The sequence below is a fragment of the Callithrix jacchus genome, chromosome 7, assembly GCF_049354715.1.
Source record: "Callithrix jacchus isolate 240 chromosome 7, calJac240_pri, whole genome shotgun sequence".
Classification (NCBI taxonomy): Eukaryota; Metazoa; Chordata; class Mammalia; order Primates; family Cebidae; genus Callithrix; species Callithrix jacchus.
In genome coordinates, this window is record NC_133508.1 from 56,264,416 (window position 1) to 56,288,319 (window position 23,904).

The window sequence follows — 23,904 nt, forward strand, 5'->3', positions numbered from 1 at the left end:
AAACCCATCCCTGAGTGCTCCATTTCTTCCAGAAAAATAAAACAACCGCATTAAAGTTTTATAAGGTGGAACCGGCCGTTTCCAGTCCAAAGTCCCACCCCGTGGCCTGGCTTCCACTGTGGGCAGCTTCTCTTTGGCGGGCCACAGTGACCAGGTCTAACGTTTCAAATGCCGGGGCCAGGGGAGGTAAAAACGCAAGCTCAACTGTGACCTCTTTGTGGGGTTACTATTCTTTTACCCACAACTTAAAAACTTACTGCAAGAACATTATTGTTTTTTAAAAAAAGGAAATATGAAAATTAGCCCACAATACCATAAATCAACTTATCCCATAAATCTGATTTTTCCAAATTCCCTTCCAGTCCAGATGCATGATTTTTATATAACCGTGAGCACAGCAAGGGTACCACGATGAATTTGGCTGTTTTCACTTGGCACAGAATCATGAGCATTTTTCCACGGAGCCACATTATCTCCATAATCATTTTTAATAGCAAGGGCAGTATTCCATCAGGTAGTATCCTCATTTACCGTCGATTTGACTTTTAATAAAGAAACAACGGCGGCAGAGTTAGAGGTGGGGCGGTTGGTCCCATGCTTTGAATCTGTTCCCTCTGTGAATCGGGGTGTTCCCAACTGAGGTGAGTCAGACGTGCCGAGACCTGGCACCTGCAGGTACAGCTGAAACACCACAATAATTCAAGAATGGACTTGCTTTCCATTCACGAAAAGGGATCTCCAGGGACTGGAGCAGCCACAAGTCTCAACCTGACATTCTGAGACAAAGGGAGCAGAGGACTGCACAAATTTTTTTTTTTTTTTTTTTTTTTGAGACGGAGTTTTGCTCTCGTTACCCAGGCGTGATCTCGGCTCACTGCAACCTCCGCCTCTTGGGTTCAGGCAATTCTCCTGCCTCAGCCTCCTGAGTAGCTGGGATTACAGGCACATGCCACCATGCCCAGCTAGGACTGCACACTTATAAAGGCCAGTTTCAGAATCACCCGGAAGCACCGGCCTCTCGGGCAAGTGCTGTCAGGATGGCTCCGGGCACCTTCAGCGGGAGGTGACTGCAGGGCGCACAGGCAGCGCCCCCCACTGTGTGCTTTATGGCCTTGTGCTGCGCGTGAAGCATTAATTAAAGAGGGACCACAACGCGCTTTTGAAAATTTACTTCTTACCTACTGTACTTTGATCATAACGACATGAAACAAGGAAAAAAATAATTTTTATGTGGTTTGCATTTATGAGTTTTTACATAAAGGCTTTTGTGGGTATTTTAAGAATGTGCTAAAATGTTGTCTGAAACCACATGAAGCCATCTGAGGAGTCGCCCGCCAGAACTAACAGCCCACACATGGAAGCACTTTAACTGGCCTTTGTATATTTAATGAGTCAAATAGTATTAATATTGTTTAAATGCTAACATGCTATTCCAATAAGGTGGCTCTGCCATCGCCAGCGACTCACTCTCAGGCCTCGCACGTCCATGTGAGAGAACGATCAAATGTGGCCAGGCGCTGAGAGCAGGCTGCAGAGGAATTCACCCGCCCTGCCTTGGCCCCTGCCCGTGCCTGACAATTTCAAAATCCCCAACTCTGCAGGGAGGGAGGAATGGGCCCAGGACTGACTACCACACTCGGCTGATTTGGGCTCGAGGGAAAGCCCAGAAAGTCCCTGCAGTGAGGTCTCTGGTCAAGGAGGCAGAAGGGAGAACTTTTAACTTTATCTGAGAGACAGTCTCACTCTGTTGCTCAAGCTGAAGTCCAGTGGCATGACCTCAGCGCATTGCAACCTCTACCTCCCGGTTCAGGTGATTCTCCTGCTTCAGCCTCCCAAAGTAGCTGGGCTTCCAGGGGCCTGCCACCACACCTAGCTAATTTTTTTTATTTTTAGTAGAGACCGGGTCTCACCATGTCGCCCAGGTTGGTCTCTAACTCCTGGCCTCAATTGATCCACTAGCCTCAGTCTCACAAAGTGCTGGGATTACAGGCATGGCCACAGGGCTTGGTCAAAACCTCTTTTAAACAGGCAGGCCCAGGCCAGGTGCAGCGACTCATACCTGCAATCCTAGCACTTTGGGAGGCTGAGTGGGGAGGACTGCTTGAGCCTAGGAGTTCAAGGCCAGTCTGTATAAAAAAAATAAAACATGGAGGCCCAAAGAGAAAAGCACGGGATTTTCCTAGGCCTCCTTCTTAAATGGAAAGCAGCACAGGGCTGAAATCAATACCCACAGTCAAGAGGCTGAACGACACACTCAAATCAGGGCTCCCAGTGGCCGGGACAACACAGGGACCACCTCAGAAAGACTGCAGAGAAATCTGCTTGGACAAGTGTTGAACCATGAAGTTGGGGGGTGAGGGGGTGGGCTCAGAAGCTCCAGGAAGATGAGGAGGGGGTGAAATGACAGATCCACCTGGGAATGACTGGGAGCAAAGTGCTGGAGTCACCTGTTTGCTGGTGTCTGCCAAAGAGCAAACTCCTTCAACTGAGTGTCATCCATTTTACCAATGGTCCTGGTGGCTTTTAAGACTTTCCTAACATAGATTAACATTTTGTTTTGTTTTGTTTTGTTTTTTTGAGACACGGTCTCACTTTGATGTCCAGGCTGGAGTGTGGTGGTACAATCATGACTCACAGCCTTGACTGCAGCCTTGACTTCCTGGGTTCAAGTGATTCTACTTCCCCAGCCTCCCAAAGTAGCTGGGACCACAGATGTGCACCACCATGCATGGCTACTTATTTTTTATTTTAATTTTTTTTGTAGAGACAGGGTCTTGCTATGTTGCCCAGGCTGGTCTCAAACACCTGCGTGGGCCTCCCAAAGTGCTGGGATTACAGGTTTGAGCCAGCTCACCCAGCAAAGATTAACATTTTAAAGGCAAACAGAATGGCAGCTCATTCGGTCAGCTGGGACTAAGCCACTCTGAGTTGGCTCTGTAAGTCCTACCATGTGAAAATTATGCTGATCACAACAGGCAGATATAGGTTTCAAAACTCCAGGAGACTGGCAAACCAGAGGGCACCTCTGAGCTGGAGGAGCCAGGAGCCAAGGGCAAGGCCCTCCCATGAGGCCAGCTGTTTATCAGCACAGCTGATTACAATTAAACATCTGGTTGGGTTTTCTTCTATGTTAGCCTTGGTCCCTAAACATGGATCAGATAAAAGCCTAATGTGTCAATAATTCTATTCTTCTCAGAGTTTTTAAGGTTGTTTTTCCCGGAAAATCACTCTTCCAGTTGAATAATGTCATAGTCGCATATATAGATTCTATGTCCCAAACGTTTCAACCACAGGACTTCTGGGGGTAAGGAGAAAAAAGGGAAAACATAATACTTCACACACAAAATGACCTACTTCACAAAAGAAAAAGAAAAGAAAAAAGATTTCAGCTCCAAAAGCTTTATGGAGTGTCTGAAGCTGAGGTGTGCGTGGAGACCTGGGATGGAAACCTGTTCCGGGAATCTGAGCTGTAACTAGAAATTACCCAATTCCCAGGCCTGGCCAACACTGGGCTGCAAATGTAACAGGGAAAATGGGAGTGGAAGGGGCTTTGAAGTGGGCCTTTCCTCCTTCCTTTCAAATCACCCCCGGGAGAAGAGCTGGCTCCCAACAGGTAATGAGTCACATGCCACAAGAACCAAGGCCAGGAGGGACCTGCTGGGAGCGGGGCTTTCCAGCACGAGCTCACTGAGACACAACCTTTTGGCTGTTAGCGGGCTGGGCCACACTCACAGGACTTGGACGTCTGGCCTGAGACCATCTGTGACACTGAGGCATAGGCAGCACCCACAGATGCAGCCAAGTTAGGGGCATCATAAGGTAAGCTCCATAGATGCTGGAAAGGGCTTTTTCCTGTAGTCAACTTCACTGAATAAAGCCCAGTGAATGACAAAGGAGTATTTATCTGGCACCAGCATAGTGCAAAAAACCTTTTTATGTGTAAAATCAAAGAGCTGGATCAGAGCCCCGTATAGAGGGTCCCTCCCAGCTCTGACATTGCAGGATTTGGTGGTTGCATCAGGGCCTGTATGAGGCTGACTGAGCACCACAGAGCAGGTTCCTAACATCTTAAGTCTCTGTCAAACCTCTGCTTACACACCTCCAGTGATGGCGAACTCATTACAATCCCGAGGCAAAAACATTTCTGTTCTGAACAACTCAGAACAGACTTCTCTCTGGACTTAAGTGAAAACTTCTCACTACTGCCTTCTGGAATCACATGAAACCAGAACTTAACGCACTCTCCTGGTATAGTCCTTTCAAGCTTTTAAAACTGGCTTACATAAACTCCAAGCTTTCTCTCTTCTGGCCTTCTCATCTTCATGTTATTCCTTATATGATTCAATACCTTGTTTATGCTTCTGAACATACTCCAGGTTGCCAGTATCCTTCTTGAAAGAACAGAAAATGATGCCCCAACTAAGTGTTGGCCAGGCGCGGTGGCTCACACCTGGAATCCCAGCACTTTTGGAGGCTGAGGTGGGTGGGTCACGAGGTCAAGGTATCGAGACCATCCTGGCCAACATGGAGAAACACCGTCTCTATTTAAAAAAAAAACAAAACAAAATTAACTAGGTGTGGTGGCGCATGCCTGTAATCCCAGCTACTCGGGAGGCTTAGGCAGGAGAATTGCTCGAACCTGGGAGGCAGAGGTGTGGTGAGCTGAGATTGCACCGCTGCACTCTAGCCTGGGCAACAAGAGAGAAACTCTGTCTCAAAAAAGAAAAGAATCCCCCCCACCCCCATACCCCACAAACAAAACAAAACAAACAAAAAGAACAGAAAACAATGTTCCAACTAAGTGTTAACTAATGCAGAGCAGAGACCAGCACATCTCTTGGCAAACAGGCTATTCTTCCCTCCGGCACTCAAGATCTGATTAGCAATCACACCTAATTCATGCTGACACAAACTGAACTTGCGGTCACCTCAAATGGAGTAATTTTTTTCTTTTTTCTCTCTTTTTTTTTGAGACAGCGTCTCGTTCTCTTGCCCAGGCTGGAGTTCAATGGCATGACCATGGCTCATTGCAGTTTTGGCCTTCTGGGCTCAAGTAATCCTCCCACCTCAGCCTCCTGAGTAGCTGGGACTACAGATGCATGCCACCATACCCAGCTAATTTTAAACTTTTTGTAGAGACAGAGTCTCGCTATGTTGCTCAGGTGGGTCTTGAACTCCTGGGCTCAAGTAAGCTTCCCACTTTGGCCTCCCAGAGTGCTGGGGTTACAGGCACGAGCCACCATGCACAGCTGAATATTTTCTCTTATGTGTTGCTATGAAATTGCCTCTCACATCCTGGACTTGAGAACTTGGTAGACTGGACCCAATAACGTCACCTTCCACTCAAATCTGTTACAGATCACTCTCATAGACATGCCTTCAACATTTCCACGTCTCTTTTGGGATTCTGAGTCTGTAGTGATCTGTATTGTATCCAAGCCACTCTTCCCCAGGGGTCTTTATGCACAGGAGTAGATGTGAAAGCAGGAGACTGTACAAGTGAGGATGTCACTGAGTTCCAGATCAAGAGTCAGTATAGAGATGGAAATGCCCACAGCCTTGACTGAGTCGAAGGGACCTGCTAGGGTGATAAGGGAGAGGTAGAAGGGTACACAGGAGGTGGGGCTGACTGAAGAGTTCAGACTGAAAAATTTAAAAATGCTGGTGTAACTGAAAAAAGCAGTTCCTCTATGATCTGGTGCTAAGCTAGGGACTTGGTCCCTCAAATGGCTCCAATGTGCAAGATTCCACGCGATTCTTCCTTTTCTGACCCTATGTTTTTCCATCACATGTATGGTGTGTTCTGCTTCTGGTATCTCACCAAGGAGTAGCAGCAAGACCTGGGACAAATAAGTGGTCTTAGGCCGGACAAATAAGTGTGGTGGAGCACGCCTAAAATCCCAGCACTTTAGGAGGCCAAGGTGGGAGATCACTTGAGCCCAGGAGTTCTGGTAAGACCTGTCTCAAAAAAAAAAAAAAAAAAAATACACGCACACACACACACGCACACACACACACGCACACACACAAAACACAGCAAGACCCTGTCTCAAAATATACATATATATATACAAATAAAGTAAATGATCACGAGGGACACTTTGCTATAACTGGCGCTTGGTCATGACAAAGACAAGGTTATACAGGCATTAGTTCAAACAAACTCCTGGCTGGGTGTGGTGCCTCACGACTGGAATCCCAGCACTTTGAGAGGCCGAGGCAGGCAGATCACCTGTGGTCAGGAGTTTGAGACCAACCTGGCCAACATGGTGAACCCCGTTTCTACTGAAAATACAAAAATTAGCCAGGTGTGATATTGGGCGCCTGTAATCCCAACTACTCAGGAGGCTGAGGCAGGAGAATTGCTTGAACCCGGGGGGCGGAGGTTACAGTGAGCTGAGATGGCACCACTACACTCCAGCCTTGGCGACAAGAACAAAATTCAGTCTCAAAAGAAACAACAACAACAAACAAACAAACAAATAGAAACTCCCAAGCCCCACGGCTGATTTTGTGGCAAAGAGGAAGAGAATAAAACCCAGAGGCACAGCCATTCCCTGGCAGCTGAGGTTCTGGCCCCAGAACAATGCCTTTTTGTTCCCTCCTAGGGTAAAAAAGAAATGAAAATCCCCAGCTCTCAGCAGTAGCTTGTTTTTCTGATCATCCTTAACATGCTTACAATAAAACAGACACCTGGTATTCACAGGTGGGAACAATCCAACTCCACCCCAGGAAAGAGAGAAAACTCTCCAATCTGCTCAGAGAGGCATCTAAAACCTGGCCCCCTTCCTCGTCGTGTAGACCAACATTCCTTTTTGCTCTGTTGGCTGCCATGTGGCCAACTTCAAGAAGCCGAGTGCATCCCCTATCCAATAGGTGGGCGTGGGCGCTGCCCAGTGGGCACAACGTTGCAAAGTCCAGAGAGCTGCAGACGGCACACGAGGGGCTGGAGAGCGTGGCTTGTTTTCCTTACACTGGTTGTACCAGTCTGCACTCAAGATGCATCTGGCGCACAGGCATGAGGAGACACGAGGAAGATCACAAGAAAAAAAGCGGACGGGCAAGCACTTGCCATGGCACCTGGCAGAGCAAGCACTCAACAAGTGGTGGCTGTTGGTTTCCACCAGGCCCTTACTTTCTGAGCAGAGGGGAGGAGAAGGCAGCCTCAACGTGTTCTGAACTGCCCTGAAAGCGTCCCTCAGAAACACAAAGCGCTGCTTACTGGGAGCGGTTCCGTACCCACAGGCACAGGCTCCACACAAAATGGAGAAAGATCAACACTTGACTTTGGGCGGGCCATGTTGAGAGCTAGCTGATGCTGAAACTCGACCACCCTTGTTTGTGTGTTGAGACCAGCTGTTTTCACCATGGTTTAGAAAACACAGCCCAGAGGCTGCCCGTGGACACAGGACAGGTATTCAGCGGAAATGCCTTCCAGTGCACACAGGTGCAACAATCCCCCGAGTTAACATACCAATCAGCTTAGGCATGTGCGACTTTCATGCCAGTTGCACTTAGAAGTGCACATCTGGACTGCGGCTGCTGCGCTTTATAGCCTCTCTTTCATGAGGCTTTTATTTCTTTACTTAAAGAGAAATAATGAAGGCCTTTCTGGAAACAATGGTGCTGCTGCAGGGGCCGGCTATTTGGCTCTGAGATCTGGCTTTGGGATCTGACCATACTCGGCACCACTGCCCTCTGGACTACCTGTGAAAACACCGGCCCCATGCAGCTACCTCATAAGCCGTCAACAGTCAAGACTTTCTGGGCTTCCAACTCATCCTTCTCACCCAAAGCGCTGCCACTGTCAAGAACTCATTGTGTCACGGGCTTTGCAGATCTCTCTCTCTCTCTCTTTTTTTTTGAGACGGAGTCTCACTCTGTCACCAGGTTGGAGTGCAGTGGCGAGATCTCGGCTCACTGCAACCTCCATCTCCCGGTTCAAGCGATTCTCCTGCCTCAGCCTCCCGAGTAGCTGGGACTACAGGCGCATGCCACCATGCCCGACTAATTTTTTGTATTTTTAGTAGACACAGGGTTTCGCTGTGTTAGTCAGGATGGTCTCGATCTCTAGACCTCAGGTGATTCACCCACCTCAGCCTCCCAAAGTGCTGGGATTGGGATTACAAGCGTGAGCCACCACACCTGGCCTACAGATCTTTTTTTTTACATTTAAGAAAACCGTAACCCAAAGAGATAAGGAATGTGCCCAAGTCACAGGCTGAGAAGCAGGGATCTGGGGGTAGATGTCAGGCTTGGCTGGCCCCAGTGCCCATGTTCTGCCCCATGCCAGGCTGCCTGGCCGCCCTGAGACATGCCAGCTGTGTAGTGGGATGGAGTGCAGGTGGACAGAACAGAGTCAGCCTGAAGGTTAGATCCATGTATGAAGCCACATGACTGAACACAAAGCTGCCCCAAAGTGGAGAAAGTGAGGCTGAGTGCAGTGGCTCATGCCTATAATCCTGGCACTTTGGAAGGCCAAGATGGGAGGATCACTTGAGGCCAAGAGTTTGAGAACAGCCTGGGCAACATAGTGAGACCCCCCCCACACACCATCTCCATTTTTCTTCCTTCCTTCTATACCTCCCTCCCTTCCTTTCTTAAAAAAAAAAGTGGAGAGAGTTAGAGACTCAGGGCTGGGACATGCCCTGAGCACCCTGTACTGGGGATTTTGGAAGGTTCTCTGCCTGAGGCTACTGGGGCTGCTGGCTGGCTCACTGCAAGAATGCCTTTTTTTAAAATTAGAGCTGGGGTCTCCCTCTGTCACCCAGGTGGGAGTGTGGTGGTGCGATCATAGTTCACTGCAGCTTCTAGCTCCTGGGCTCAAGTGATCCTCCCACCATAGGCCCCAGACACTGAGATGAAAGGTGTGAGCCACACCTGCCTATTCTTGATACTTGCACAAAGCAGCTTTCCATCCATCACAGAAGCCCAGGAAGCATCTCAGCGAGGGGAGTATAGGTTCTCCGGCAGGATGAGGGGGCTTGACCAAGGGAGAGAGCACTTCCAGCGCATGCAACTGCACAAACCAAAGCATGACTGTGTGACATCTGGTTAGAGGAACCCAAGAATTCTGGAGGCATCAGAGTCCCTGATGCTGACTCGGGGATCATGTTTATAAGCAAACTTGTTTCCTGCACCCTCCTGTTTTCCATTTAACTTTCTTCCAGCAGATGAAAATCAGACCTCACATGCCACAGCAACCAGACACTGGCCTCCAGCTTTAGGATGCCAGATGAAAGGGGACCTCCCAGGACAGGGGGCAGCATGCAAGCCTGTCTAGACCCACTCTTTAGGGGCCTGATAACTGCAGCAGACACCCTGACTGGGAGCAGTGATCAAAAAAGAGCTGAAACTCACTTCAAGAGCAAGGAGCAGGCCCAGCTCTACTCCCCCAAAGCTGAAGTTTCTCTAGACCTTTCTCCCTACTCCGTGAAAACAACACAACTGAGGTGGGTTTGGGTTTCCCCATTAAATGCTTCTGGCATTTTCTCTCAAGCCCCAGGCAGCAGCAAGCCGGTGTCCCATAGCAGGCAGGGCGGGTTCTCAGAGGCCCTGTGGACACATGGCTGAAGACACAAACATGTTTAAACCCAAGGGCTAATGACACTGTGGACATGCCAGAGGCCACAGATGACCTGGCTCTACCCTGCCATCCCTGAGTGCAAGATGTATGGCCAGTGGTGCCAGTCACAGGATCCTTCCAGAGGCCTGGGAATGAGAACACAGACCTCACTGGAGGGGCAGGGAGTGAAGAAGCAGGTGCCCAACCAAACCATCCTTGCAGCTCCAGGACACTCATAAGCATTCCCCGTTACTCCCCTTACTCCGTCCACCTCCCAGTGGGACTCTGACTCCAGGCCTGGCTGTTTCCAGCAGGGGAAAACCCTGGGCACCTGCAACTGCAGAGCTCACTCAGCCAGACCACCGGAAGCAGCCCTCCACCTAAGGTGAGCCATCAGGCTGTGCCTGCTCCTGGCCTCTCCAATCCAGCCTCCACATTACCTCCGAGGAACTTCTCAGGATGCATATCAGAGCTGTCCTACCCTTGGAACCTTTCAAACCCTTCCCAAGGTTCCCAGAATGACACCCAGAGCCCATACCCAACAGGCCTATGTGCCTCTCCCCACTGCCCTGTCCTGTTCCAGCCTCCACTCACTGCCCACAACCAGTGGGAATCACTTCAGGGGTTGGCCACTGCTCAGGGCACTGTCTTCCCTGACCACGGTACAGGACTGTGCCCAGGATCCCCAAGACCACCAGAGGCTTCATAATTTGCTACAAGGACTCACAGAACTCGGCACAAAGTTGCCCCTGGGGCCAAGGGTTATTGCAGTGAAAGGGGACAGAGCAGAGGGAGCCAAGGGAGAAGGCGCAGGGGCTGAGGTCCCGAGAAACCAGGCACTGGCTTTCAATGTCCTGCTCTATGAAGTCACACAGATGCCAGCCATGGGCCAAGCTTCTAAGCAGGCCTCCGAGGGACAGCAGTCTCAGGTCAGGTCTGTTAGCTCTCTCCACTCAAGGGCAAATTGGCAAACACCCAGTAACTGACCCACAGTTCCTTCCTCAGCGCCTGCCCTAACATCCACACCCTTTGCTCTTCCCCACCACAGGACCCGGCTCTTATTCCTTCGCAGCATTGATCAAACTGTGTAAGTATTGTGTGCATCTGTGCATCATTCCTGTGCTGGAACGTGGGCCCCGCGAGGGAGAGACTGGGCCTGACACGTTTGTCACTGACCCTGGGCGCATGGCAACGTCCCCGGCAGGTTCCCAGTAAAGACTTGGTGACTGATCCCAAGGACTCTTCCAGTTGCCAGATGGGCACTACCAGCATCTCTGTTCAGCCTCACTGCACCCTGATGACGTGGACTGAGTAGGAATCATTAATTCATTTTCAAGACAGAGATTTCCTGGAGGCCTTGTTGTGGGAGGTGGTGGCAGAGCCACATCCCACACCCACAGCCTTCCTGCACGATCATGAAACCTGCTACCTCAGCAGGTCTGCCACCCAAACAGCCCATATCTGTGATCATAAACACACACAATGTAAGACGCATATACAGATACCTGTTGCACAGTTAAAAGAGCCCTGTCACCCAGCACCCTAGAAGGTGCTGGGTGGATGCAAGGAGCGAGTGTGGCAGAAGTCTGATGCACAGTGTGTCACTGAGGGGCCCCTCAGGGTAAGGAAATGGCTCAGAGAGGTTAACTAACTCGCCCACAGTCGCTCAGTAAGCAAAGACAGAGAATCCAGTCCAAAGTTCTCTCAAGCTGAGGTCCTCTCCCTTCCATGGCCAGGCCTCAGACACTGTGGTAAGGGTTAGAGGCTTTTGGCGGGAGGTGGTGGTGCCTTCTGCCTGGGAAATTCCCCAGCACCTCAGCTGCCTGCTCATATTTCTGCATTATTTCCCTAGAGAATCTCTGCCACCGCCCACAGTTCCTCCATGTTCATGTCCCGAGGAAGGGGTGCCCTGAGGACCCCAGGGCTGGGAACCTGCAGTTTCAAGAACCCAGGAAATCAGGTGTGAACATTTCTCACATGTGAACATGGACATCCTGCCTTTCCTGGGCCTATGTTCCTCAAACATCCTCTGACAAGAGGGACAGAGGCTGGTGGAAAGGAGCAGAACAGCTGAAGTTCTGATACGGCCCAGAGAGGGGACAGGTGCTGGGGAGCCTGGGGGGAGCCCATCCACTATGCTCTGGACTGCTCCACTCCTGGAGAGGCCCTTGGGCCCAGGGACTGCCACAGGGGCGCCAGCCTTGTTTCACTCTATAAACTTTTTCCAGACTAGGAGGGCTGATTGGAAAAGCTAATGAAAGCTTTTGAAGATTATCTTGGAACCGAAGCAAGGAAGAACACAAAATGCCCTCCCACCCTGCTCCTCCACCCCTCAGGACTCCGGCCTTCATTAGGCTTTGATTTCAATCAATTGCACACCCACTAAAATTAACTTATAAGGCCATTAAATTACAACCGCATGTTTGAAGGTATTATCTGCTCCAAGTCAAGAGCCAAGGACTGCGGAGCATGGGGAGAGATGTCTGGCACAGATGGGAGTAATCATCTTTGGAAGAAGGCGGTGCCAGTCCTTTGGTCAGAACATCTGGTCCCAGGCAGAACCTGGGGCTGGCAGAGCCAGGGCCAGACTTCATGTGAAAGCTCGAGCAGGGAAGGTTTCCCGTCTTCTCCAGGAACCTAAAAAATCAAAGTGTTCATCTTGGGGTTCATGGCAGCCCACTGGTTGCTCACACCAGCAAGATATTCCTCTGACAGCTGCTGATGCCTGACCCACAGCAAAGTCTCCACTTTTTTTTTTTTTGAGACTAACTCTGTTGCCCAGGTTGGAGTAGAATGGCACGATTTTGGCTCACTGTAACCTCTGTCTCCCAGCTTCAAGCAATTCTTCTGCTTCAGCCTCCCAAGTAGCTGGGATTACAGGCACCTGCCATCACACCCAGCCAATTTTTGTATTTTTGGTAAGAGACAGGGTTTTGCCATGTTGGCCAGGCTGGTCTCGAACTCCTGACCTCAGGTGATCTACCCACCTCGGCCTCCCAAAGTGCTGGAATTTCAGGCGTGAGTGACTGTGCCCGGCCCTGAAGTCTCCACTTTTAAGTCTCTCCCAAGAAAGATCACTTAGGTCAAAAGACAAGGTTTTGTGACTGATGAACCAGACTAGGCTTGGGCCTAAGAAAGCAGAGTCGGCTGTGCCGAGAAAGAATGTCAAGACATCCTCTGAGCCAGCCACCTGTGAGTTGGCCCGCTCCACTGTCTTTCTCTCTGCCTCGGCACTCAATTCTCATGACATCCCCTGGATGAGCAGGGCCCATCAATTACAGGCTGAAAACCATCTCAGGGCTTGGGAGAAACCATCCTAGATGTTGGGCACCAGGTGTGTGGCCTGGCTGTGGAAGGGAAGTGATGAAAATGAAGGTGACTTGAGGGCAGATAATGCCCTCACCCAGCCCCAGCATGCCAGCAAAACATGCTTGTCATCTCTAAGCATTTGCACAAACTGGCTCTTTCAATCTAAAAACAAGGCTGTTTGGCTGATGCCATCAACAGTGGCTTGACAGTTATTCTCACAGGGAAAGTACCACTATGATCCTTCTGTCCCTGAGGATAGCAGAGAAGGGAATCATCTGTATGGAATGGACCTGGAAGTGAGAGTGCCACAGGGACCCAGCAGGGCCAGAGCAAGCTAGGAGCTAGTGGACTTCAGAGGGAGCTGTGAGGACACAGGACTCAGCCCCCTGGGCCCCTACTCGCTTTTTGCCCACCTTGAGGAGTCACACTCCCAACTACTGGCCCTTTCAATCCACAGGGGAGAGGGGTTGCCACATCTCAGAGGAGTTACAAACCAGAAAGGTCTGCTGGTCAACCCTTCCCCTGGCCCCAGCTCCATTATTCTGACATTGATTCCATGTGCTAATGATTAAGTCCAACTCCCTGCAAAGTCAGAGCCTTTACAGAGCCAGGGATCAAAGCCCAAACCTGAAGATAGAATCCAAGTCTTTCCCTCAGGATCCAGTGAAGATTTCTCTCTGGTGGCAGAGGGAGCCTCTGGAGAGACAGTAAGTTCTGCTCTCTGGGAAGGCTGATGTGGGCTGTGGGTTGCCTGGACCATGCTCTAGAGCTCTGGACCCTCAAGGCTGTCTCTTTACTGATGTCTCCTGTCACATGTGCTTTTTTTTTCAGAGACAAGGTCTTACTCTGTCACCCAGGCTGCTGTACGATGGCATGACCATAACTCGCTGCAGCCTTGAACTCCTGGGATCAAGCGATCCTCCCACCTCAGCTGAGTAGCTAGGCCTATGTGTGTGTGCCCCTATGCCTGACGAATGTTTCTATTTTATTTTTTGTAGGTACAGGGTCTTGCTGTGTTGCCCAGACTGTTCTCAAACTTCAGCCAACAACAAACATGCCCATAGATGGTAAGTCCAGTCTTCTGCATAAGCCAGCAGGGCACTGTGAGGGCAGGAGCAGGGCAGGACAGGGCACCCACTGCCTCTTTATTCCTTTTTGAGATGGAGTCTTACTCTGTCACCCAGGCTGGAGTGCAATGGCGTGATCTTGGCTCATTGCAAACTCCCCCTCCCAGGTTCAAGCAATTCTCTGCCTCAGCCTCCCGAGTAGCTGGGATTACAGGCGCCCGCCACCATAACTGGCTAATTTTTGTATTAGTAGAGACGAGGTTTCACCATCTTGACCAGGCTGGTCTTGAACTCCTGACCTCATGATCCACCTGCCTCATCCTCCCAAAGTGCTGGGATTACAGGCCTAAGCCACCGCGTCCACCCCACCCCTGCCACCACTTTTTTTAATGGTAAAATCTCTGTGTGAGCAAAGTCCAGTGTAATCTTCCCAGCATAAAGAGACTCTTTAGGCCATAAAACAAGCGACTCCCTGGAGGCTGGCTGCAGCACTGTCCTCACGGGAGGATTCTTGCTCCAACATGGCAGGAGCCTGGCAGTTCTCAGTCATTCGATGGGGTTGGTGGTCATGAGGCTGGAGCTCAAGCCAAGCGTGGTCCTAACTGTGATTCATCAGGATCCAAGAAATCAGAAGCAATGGAATTGTCAGGAATTAGACCCTGTCAACACAGTCTGTTCTTCCAACCCCCCAAATGCCAGGGGGGTTGGAAGCTCTAGCTTGAAGTGTGTTCCCTGAGAGTGGCAGCTGCACCTGTGCAGCCCTCCTGGGCACGAGGGCGAGCCCAGCCCGCTCTTACAGGATGGCTTCTCCAGCCACTCCCCTTTTCTCCTGGCAGGATGGATCTGGCTGAGGCTCCAGGCATCTCTCACCAGGCCGGGGACAGTGGCCACCACCTTCCAGGCCCCTCAGGCTCAGGGTGACCAAGCCAGCAGAAGGGAGCATTGGGTAGATGCCCCCTCTCAGAGTGACACTTGCCTGAACCCCTCTGCCAACCTGAACAGAAGACAGGTGGGAGAGCTGTGGCTTCGCTTAGGGGATAACAAATAAGATTTTCTGTGAGAAAGCATTTATATTGGGAAGGGCTGGACGAAAGTTGACAAGAAAGGGGTGTTCTACTACCTCTGTGCCCTTGGCCAATGCCCCTTAGGAGACAAGGCCACCCAGCTGACTCTCTGCTCCAAAGCCACGGGGAAAAGAGCTGGCATTTCAGGGCCTGCTATGGTCACTGATGTGGCCACCAACATCCTCGCAGGGCACTCTGAGAATGGGAGCTTGAGCAGATGAGCAATGTACCAAGACGTTTTTAAAAAAGGAAAAAGTAGAGACTTCTCATAATTTCTAGAATTATGTTATATGCAGAAGCACACACTTAGTTCATCACATGTGGTCCAGCTGGGAAAATGTCCCTCATATGTGGTCCCGGGAGAGGGAGCTCCCCAGCACACTCCTATGGTACTGGGTGACTTGAAATGAATGCCTCTGGTGTCCCGGATGACAGTTCCAACTGCTGTTCCTTTGGTGGGCTGCGGTCCCTGTCACCCAGGAGGAACCTGGCCCCGCTGCCCCTGCACATGGAAGTGGGAGGAAGGGCCTCCTGCCTCTCCTGCGGGGTCCCTGAGCCCTTATGCTCCCCTCTCCTCCTTCCTCCTGAGGTGCTGGGGACAGAGAGCACCAGCCTGGATCCCACTACACTCTGTCACAGACCCTCACGGTCCGGGTTATCCAGTTAGACCCCCAACTGGGGGTAGAAGCCTGTCTTGTCACCCCTCTTAACTCCCGAGAGTCAGTTTACCTTCAGAGAGGAGTGTGCAGGCAAAGTCAAAGGCACACAGAAACACAAAGCCACCTTACAAATACACATTTCCCAGGGAAGGAAAGAATTCGCTAGAGTCAGTGCGAAGAGTGAGACCTGAGTGAGACCTCGGCTATGGCTCCTGGCTCCTGTGGTTTTCTGGCTGTGTTAACTAGCTTGAGTACTTCTCTGAGCCCCAGCTCCATCAGCTGCCAAACAGAGTAACTCCCACTTATCCTATAGTCACCGTGAGGATTCAGTGATTATTTGAAGAGTTTCAGTGATAATAGGGAAATTCTCATAACAGGCTAACCAAGCTCTGCAGAAGCGCACACCATGTATCATTACATATGTGAACGATGAGATGGGAATGGAGAACACGGAAAGTAAAAGTCCAAGATGAAACTGGGCTCATCCCCAAGGCTGGCCCTAATGGTGGAGTAAGGCAACACATCTCAATCACTTTATTAAGGTAGTAACAATCTGAATACTTAAGTGTCACAAAAAGTCAGAACCTCCCCCCGTCCATATCTCAACATGTAGCCCAGTAATAAGCCAGAGTGCAGCCTCCTCAGAGAACAGAAGGGGTGAGGGCCCGGCAACTTCTTCAGGCTAGGGGTGGCATGCATGGCAGGTTAGCTCCCCAAGTTGGGGGAAAATCCAGCACTTTCAAGGGGGGAACTTTCCACGTCCACCTTCACACTTAGCTGAAAGGCCAGGCTATATTCCTGGAGTATCCTGAGCTGGCTCCCAGGAAACTTACAAAGATATAAAAGGCGCCAATTTTGCCTAATTAAAAGAGGCTGAAGGCATGTAACTGCTGGTTGACAGATCTGTGTGCACATTAAGGGGCACCAGTCTCAGGGTCTTAGGTGAGTTTGCCCTTGCCTCAGAGACCCTGGCACAAACAGCCTCACGCCTGGCTGGCTTCCTCGATGTCAGACCTCAGTCAAGTGTCTCCTCAAGAGGCCTCATGGGGCACTGCTCCCTAATATCACCAGCACCACTGACTTGTTCACTTGACTACTGTTTGTTTTTCCTCAATGGAGCATGGTGAGGGTGGGGGCCTCAGCTATCACCTATGAGGTGCATTCCTGGTACTCAGTGAGCACCCGGCTCATGGGAGGCACTCAAACGCCTGCTGAGTGAGTAAGTTGATGTTGGATTCTGGAGCTGGATAAGGATGGTTTGACATCCCAGTTCCACCACTTACTGGCTCTGTGAACCTGGGTAAGTTACATCACCGTTCTGATCTGTCAACTCGTTTGTAAGAGAGGGATACCCTTCTCCCATGGGTTCTTGTGAAGACCGAATGAAGCAGAGAACACCTGGACACCCACTTGCATGGCCACTGGTAACTGTTATCATCACCATCGCTATTTTATTATCAGTATTTATCACTTTAATATCAAAATGATTCTACTTGGGCATTCTTGTTTGATAGCTGGATTGACTTCTTACCAAATGGGCAGGTAAAGGAAGACAGTAAAAGACAATTACAGGTAAACTATCATAGAGCACAGATTCAGCTTTTCAGGATCACTGGGGAAGGAGCTATTCTACAATAGGACAAAGTTCTAGATTTAAGAACCTTTAAAGGCTGAAGCCTATTTTAACTGTGAAAATCAATAATTTGTGGGAATTTTAAACAAATACAGACTCAAATCCTAGCTTTTCATCTCCATGTCCTGTGGTCTTGTGTGAGTCATTTCACCTCTTGGAAGCTTGGTGTCATTTGTAAAAGGAGGAACAAAACCATCTTCCCCAGAGGTTCTTGTTAAGGAGTAAGGATAATGTATATAAAATATTTGTACATAATAGATACTGAAGATAAGGTTGTATTACACATTGATGCATTTTGAGGAAGCTGAAATGTTTAAGGCCATTTATTCCTGTCTTCTATAGATCTATGCTTGTGTATTTCATTCTACTAAGCGTGATGGGTTTTCTGTTTGTAGAAACCAGCTTCTAAAAGAAATTTTAAAAATTTTGTTTGAGGGAGGATCTCACTCTGCCACCCAGGCTGAACTGCAGTGGTGCCATTACAACTATTGCTACAGCCTCAAACTCCTGGGCTCATGTGGTCCTCCCAGTTCAGTCTCCCAAGTAGCTGGGACTACAGCTGTAGGCCACCACACCCAGCTAATTTTTCTTTTCCTTAGAGATGGGATTTCACCACATGGCCCAGGCTAGTCTCAAACTCCTGGGGTCAAGCCATCTGCCTGCCTTGGCCTCCTGAAGTGCTGGGATTATAGGTGTGAGCCACTGTGACTGCCAGAAATTCTTTATATGTTACAGCAAGCTGCTATGAACTACACAGCCACTCCAAATACTTGCAGAGTGAAGAGGTGAACCCCTCATGCTAAGTAGAGCAGCACCAGCGTTTTGACACTGTTTGGATGCTTCCTTTTCTTATGTCCATTTTCTTGCCTAGATCCTATAGGCCAGGGGTGGGTGAACTACAGACCGAGGGCCAAGCTCTACCCACCTCAAAGCTCAAGAGGTGAATTTTACATTTTAAAGGTGAAACAGAAAACAAACCAAGCAGCAGCCACAGAGACCTTATGTGGGCTACAACGGCTAGAATGTTTAGTAACTGGTTCTTTACAGAAAAAAAGTCTGCCGCCTTGATTTAGTATTGCCTGTTTTACAGTTTTGCTGTATTTTCAGTATAGAACTTAATTATAAATGAGATTCTGTTGATTATGGCTACCTTTCTCTGGAGCCCTTCCTTGTAAGACCGAACAATTAAGTGACATGTTGGTACTGCAGTGCTGGGAGGCAGGATTAGATGGGGCAGGAACAAATCTCAACAAATGTAGCAAAATGCTTTTTAAGGTAGGTGCCGAGGCCACGAACAACTCAGGATTCAGGAAGATGTCTGCTGCTCTGCTCCCACGGTGTAAGGACTGCGCTGGTCCTGGTCTGGCAGCAGCTAGAGGCAGGGACCCCTGAGCTCCAGGTCAGAACTGAGCATGGTAAAAAATCCATAGGGGCCTTTGGAGACAGACAGGTCTGATTTTAATTCCTGGTTCTACCTCTTGCCGTGGACAAACTCTTAAATCTTTCTGTGTCTTAATTTCTTCATCTGAGAAACGAGGACTAAACTAGCTATGTTTGTGAGGATTTGAGATGCTATGTAGAATACCAAGAACTGTTTCCTACACACAGTAGGTGCTGTACCAGTGGTACCTGCTGTTATTGTGAATTATGACGCAGGTCAACAACACACAGTGGAGTACGGTAGGATTCTATGACTGAGTCATTTCATCACCGACAGTTACCAAATGAGTGCCCTGCATCCTGCTGTGGACGGCTCAGAATTTAGTTAGGTCAGCCAGGTAACAGATTCCAGGGAGAATGCCTGGCCAGGTAACAGATTCAAGAGAGAACACTGCCACTTAGGATTTACCTCTCAAAAATGACAAGAGCTAAAGTGCAAGAGGAGAAAGTGACTCACAGGTCTCGGTACTGGTCAAAGGCATTGTTGGCTTCCACCTCCAGCTTTCGCAGCCGAGCTGACGGCATGGCCCCATCTTCCAAGGGAGGGTCATACTTGTTACTCCATGGTGACCTGGAGGGAAGGAAGGAAAAGGACACACCATGAATCGTTCCATGAAGACCTGGCCAGTGAGCAGGGAGCCTGAGCCCCAGCTATCTGAAATCTCAGGGGCAAAGCTGCTAGCTCCAGCAAAGATTTTTCTGGGCCCTGGCAACAAACAGGGCTTTCTGGAGGTTTAAAGGGTTCAGATGCAGGTAGACTGAGCAGACACCCATGCTGTACCTCTCACTGGCTGTGGATGTTCAGCAAGTGTCCTGACTCTCTGAGCCTCACTTTCCTCCTATGCAAAATATGGCTGCTACTTGCTCTGCACACAGGGCTGTCATGAGACATGAGGAGACAAGCAGATCAAGCGCCCAGACCAGAGCTTGCCAGATTATCAGTGTTCAACAAATGCCAGTTCTTTCTCACCCACTTTCTCAGTTTCCTTTGTGTTCACTACCTTTTTTTTTTTTTTTTTTTTTTGAGACCAAGTCTCACTCTGTTGCCCAGGCTGGAGTGCAGTGGCACAATCTTGGCTCACCACAACCTCCATCTCCTGTGTTCAAGTGATTGTCGTGCCTTAGCCTCCAGAGTAGCTGGAATTACAGGTATGAGCCACCACACCCGGCTAATTTTGGATTTTTAGCAGAGATGGAGTTTTGTCATGTTGGCCAGGCTGGTCTCAAACTCCTGACCTCAGGTAATCCACCCACCTTGGCATCCCAAAGTGCTGGGATTATAGGCGTGAGCCACTGCACCCGGCCATGTGTTGACCATTTTATAGTTCGACAGATGTCCCTCTCTCCTCTCTGACTTGCTGGAGGCGCTAACTTCAATTCCAAAGACTTTCTTATACAGTAAGGATTAAGAGAGCTGTCAGTTACAGAGGCAGGCAAGAAACACAGCTCCACAGGGAAATGCTGATTACATTAGAAAACCTAAGCAACCAGGTTCTCCACGTGAACAGAGGATAGCTTTTCCAACATCCAAGGGCTATGCACACATATAAAGACTGCTAAGTAATGAGAACCAGGCTTTTTGCAGCCCCAAAGACTTGCTATATTTCTTGAAATGTATTTTGCCACATCAGGAAAGCATTTAATCACACAGAGAACTGGAAAGGGGGTTATAAGGGAAAGATCTACTCATTAATTCCTGCAGGTGGGGTCCAGAGGACTGAGCGTTCAGAGAAAGTAGCAGAATTAAAAAGGTGAGAGAGGAATGAAAAGACAGAGACGACGACATGGAATTCAGAAAAAGTCCTTTACACTCTTGGGCTAAACACCTCTGTTTCCATAGAGAGATCTACACTGCCTTTCCTGTACTCACTCCTGACCACAGACGTTCATTCATATCAAGGGAAAAAAAAGTATGCTCATCATACCCCAAACCCCAGTTTTAACAAATTCTGTGCACAGACATCTTTCTTCTTGGTAAGTGATGCTCTCCCAGGCACCTACATCAGTAGATCATGGAGTATGAAACCAGAATAAGCTGGGCGCCCGTTTCCACCAGCCACCTGCAGGCAGCTTTCTCAGAGGCTGTTTCACAAGCTGATGTGTCTGGTGTCCCCAAAGAGTCTCCAGGCAAGCATTACACTCTTGATCACCTCCAAGCAGAAGGAGCCTTTGGAAACTCTTCTTTCCAAGGTGACCACTTTCCGCTGCTCACCGCAGTTTTGGTAGAGACTTTGCAAGAATGGGGTGAAACACTCCCTACTGCCCCATGACCAGCAGCCAGCTCTCATGGTACACATTGCACCATTCACTGTCAGCAAGCTGGGACCCCGGAGCTAGGAAGACAGGCGTGCCGCCCACCTGGGTGCCTCAGTTCTCCTGAGAGGCCAAGCACAGGCTGACGTGCCAGTTCTTGTAGCCTGTCCCTCCTCCCTCTGAAACGGGGATGCCCAACAGAACTTCCCGTGACGATGGAGGTGTTCTAGATTTGTGCTGTCCTAAACAAGTCACTAGCCACGTGTGGCTGCTTGCATACTTGCAATGGGACTAGTACGACCAAGAGACTAAATTCTTAATTTTATTTAGTTGGAATCATTTAAAAGTAGATAGCTCACTCTAGAACCTCAGCTCTGAGCGGCAAGAGCCTTTTCTGTCACCTTCCCTATGGGTTGCTCAGCACCTAGAACAGTGCCTGGCACTCAACTACATGCTCATTTAAAAAAAAAAATGTTTTTAAGAATGAATGTGGCTGGGCATGGTGGCTCATACCTGTAATCCCAGCACTTTGGGAGGCTGAGGCGGGCAAGATCACAAGGTCGGGAGTTTGAGATCAGCCTGGCCAACATGGTGAAACCCCATCTCTACTAAAAATATAAAAAAGTAGCCGGGTGTGGTGGCGTATGCCTATAATCCCAGATGCTTGGGAGGCTGAGGTAGGAGTATCACTTGAACCCAGAAGGCAGAGGTTGCAGTGAGCCAAGATTGGGCCATTGCACTCCAGCCTGGGTGACAGAGCAACACTCTGTCTTGGCAATGGGGGTGGGGCGGGGGGGGAAGTTCGGGGAGAATGACTTATTCTTGTCCAATCACAGTTGTAAAAAAATGAAAAAAGAATGAATTCTTGTACCCCACTCCACAACAGAAGCAGCCGTTCCCTCCCTCCTGCCCATCTCTCTCGCATACACGTTAACCCTCATGCCCTTCTTTTCTCATCCTCGACTGCAAGAGGTCTTTGAGAGAAGAGAGCCTGTGCTGCCTACCCTTGTCCCCAGTACCCAGCCCTGAGTCAGTGCCAAGTGGATGCTGCTGGTGGACTGAAGCCTCACAGCCCAGGAGGGGAAGAAAGGACCTGCGGGAATTCTGCTGGTGTTCCGCTCCTCCAAACTCAGAGACGGAGCAGCTTTCTGGCTTCTGTATGCTGGGGGACACCTAAGCGCTAAAAAAACAAAAACACCAAATCAACAAAGGCCTCTCACCAGATCTGAGACAAAGATCCAGGAGAAAGATGCTGTCGCCATGATTTCTCTGTAAACAAGGCTTGGTGGTTCAGCTGGCCAGGGGAGTGGATAAGAATCTGAGGGTGTGGAGCTGAATTCCCTCCTTCTCCTGCGTGGCCCTTTGAGACTCTGCAGCACACTCATGCCCAGGACCATTCCCACAGTTAGATGATGGCCACCACCTTCCTGTGGGCCAGGAAGACCTGACCCAACTGGCGTTCATTTCAAGGCACCCTGATTAGGCACAAGAGCCCATCTCTCGGGCAGACTGGGGGCCTGCAATTTTCAAGAAGCCTGTAACTCACATTTCTACTGGCTCACAGATGATAGCATTTCAAGCTGTTAGTCCTGAAGCCAGGGTAATTGTAGCTGAGGGAAATATCATAACATTACCCAGAATATTCTTAGTGGAGGGGGTACTCAGAACACATTTAAGAGCTTAAATGGAGGCCATGTGAAAAAAGACAGATGGACAAGAACGCTTAGATTTCAAAAGTCAGCCCTTTCATTTCCCTCCGAGAAGGCTTTTTGTTTCAGCTAACAGGTTTCAAACGGTGCTGCCGGCAGCGGTCACACCATAAGGATCTTATTTAAGCAAACCATCAAACACAGTCAGGATGGAAATCTATGGAGAGAATCAGAAGACCCTGAAGTTTCATATCAAGAAGGAGAGAAAAGAAAGATATACTTTCTGCCTCCGCACCCTGGGCTCCTCTCTCAAGGCCTGAGATTTCCCCCAGAGCCAGTGGTGGGGCCTCAGGAATGCAGGTGGGGACAAAGGGGTGACCTGGAAGGGCTGCAGGTACCAGGTCTCCCGCAGAGCCTGGCCTAGACATGGTCCCATCCTTCTACCAGCTCCTGCAGAACAGTCGTCTTACACAGCAAACTGGAGTTTTTAGGTGAAAATAATATAGTAATGATATTGATTAAGCAAGACCAGTTCAAGGACCACCTCCTCCAGGAAGTGTTCTCTGAACTGCATACAGGCGAGAGTACTTCTCTGAGATGATGTGGTCCTGGCCTGCCAGACCACTCACCACCTTCACTGGACTCTCTCTAAGGGCTGGTCCACCCCACTTCATAAGAGGCTCTCTGGCTGGGCACTGTGGCTCACATCTGTAATCCTAGCAATTTGGGAGGCCAAAGTGGGAGGACTGCTTGAATCTAGGAGTTCAAGGCCAGCCTGGACAACAAGTGAGGCCCCATCTCTACAAAAAATAGAAAAGTCAAAAAATTTGCTGGGGCTGGGCACAATGGTTCATGCCTATAATCCCAACACTTTGGGAAGCAAAGGCAGGAGGATCATTTGAAGTCAGGAGTTCAAGACCAGCCTGGCCAACATGGTGAAACCCCCAAAATTAGCTGGGCATGATGGCACACACCTGCAATCCCAGCTACTTGGGAGGCTGAGGCAGGAGAATCTGCTTGAACCCAGGAGACAGAGGCTGCAGTGAGCTAAGATTGTGCCACTGCACTCCAACCTGGGCAACATAATGTAAGACTCTGTCTCAAAAAAAAAAAAAAAAAAAAAAAAAAAAAAAAAAAAAAAAAATAGGCCAGGTACAGTGGCTCATGCCTGTAATCCCAGCACTTTGGGAGGCTGAAGCGGGTGGATCACAAAGTCAGGAGTTCAGGACCAGCCTGACCACTTGGTGACACCCAGTTTCTACTAA

General features: G+C 49.5%; 1 protein-coding gene across 4 annotated transcripts in view; it reads right to left on the minus strand.

Moving 5' to 3' along the window:
- CAPZB (capping actin protein of muscle Z-line subunit beta) overlaps positions 1-23,904 on the minus strand; it is a 149,882-nt gene that overhangs the window by 21,068 nt on the left and 104,910 nt on the right. For all 4 annotated transcript variants that reach the window (XM_002750368.6, XM_003733354.6, XM_035307977.3 and 1 more), the window contains exon 4: positions 19,195-19,308. In XM_002750368.6, coding sequence (XP_002750414.1) covers positions 19,195-19,308 — 114 coding nt within the window. The remainder of the gene's footprint in view (positions 1-19,194; positions 19,309-23,904) is intronic.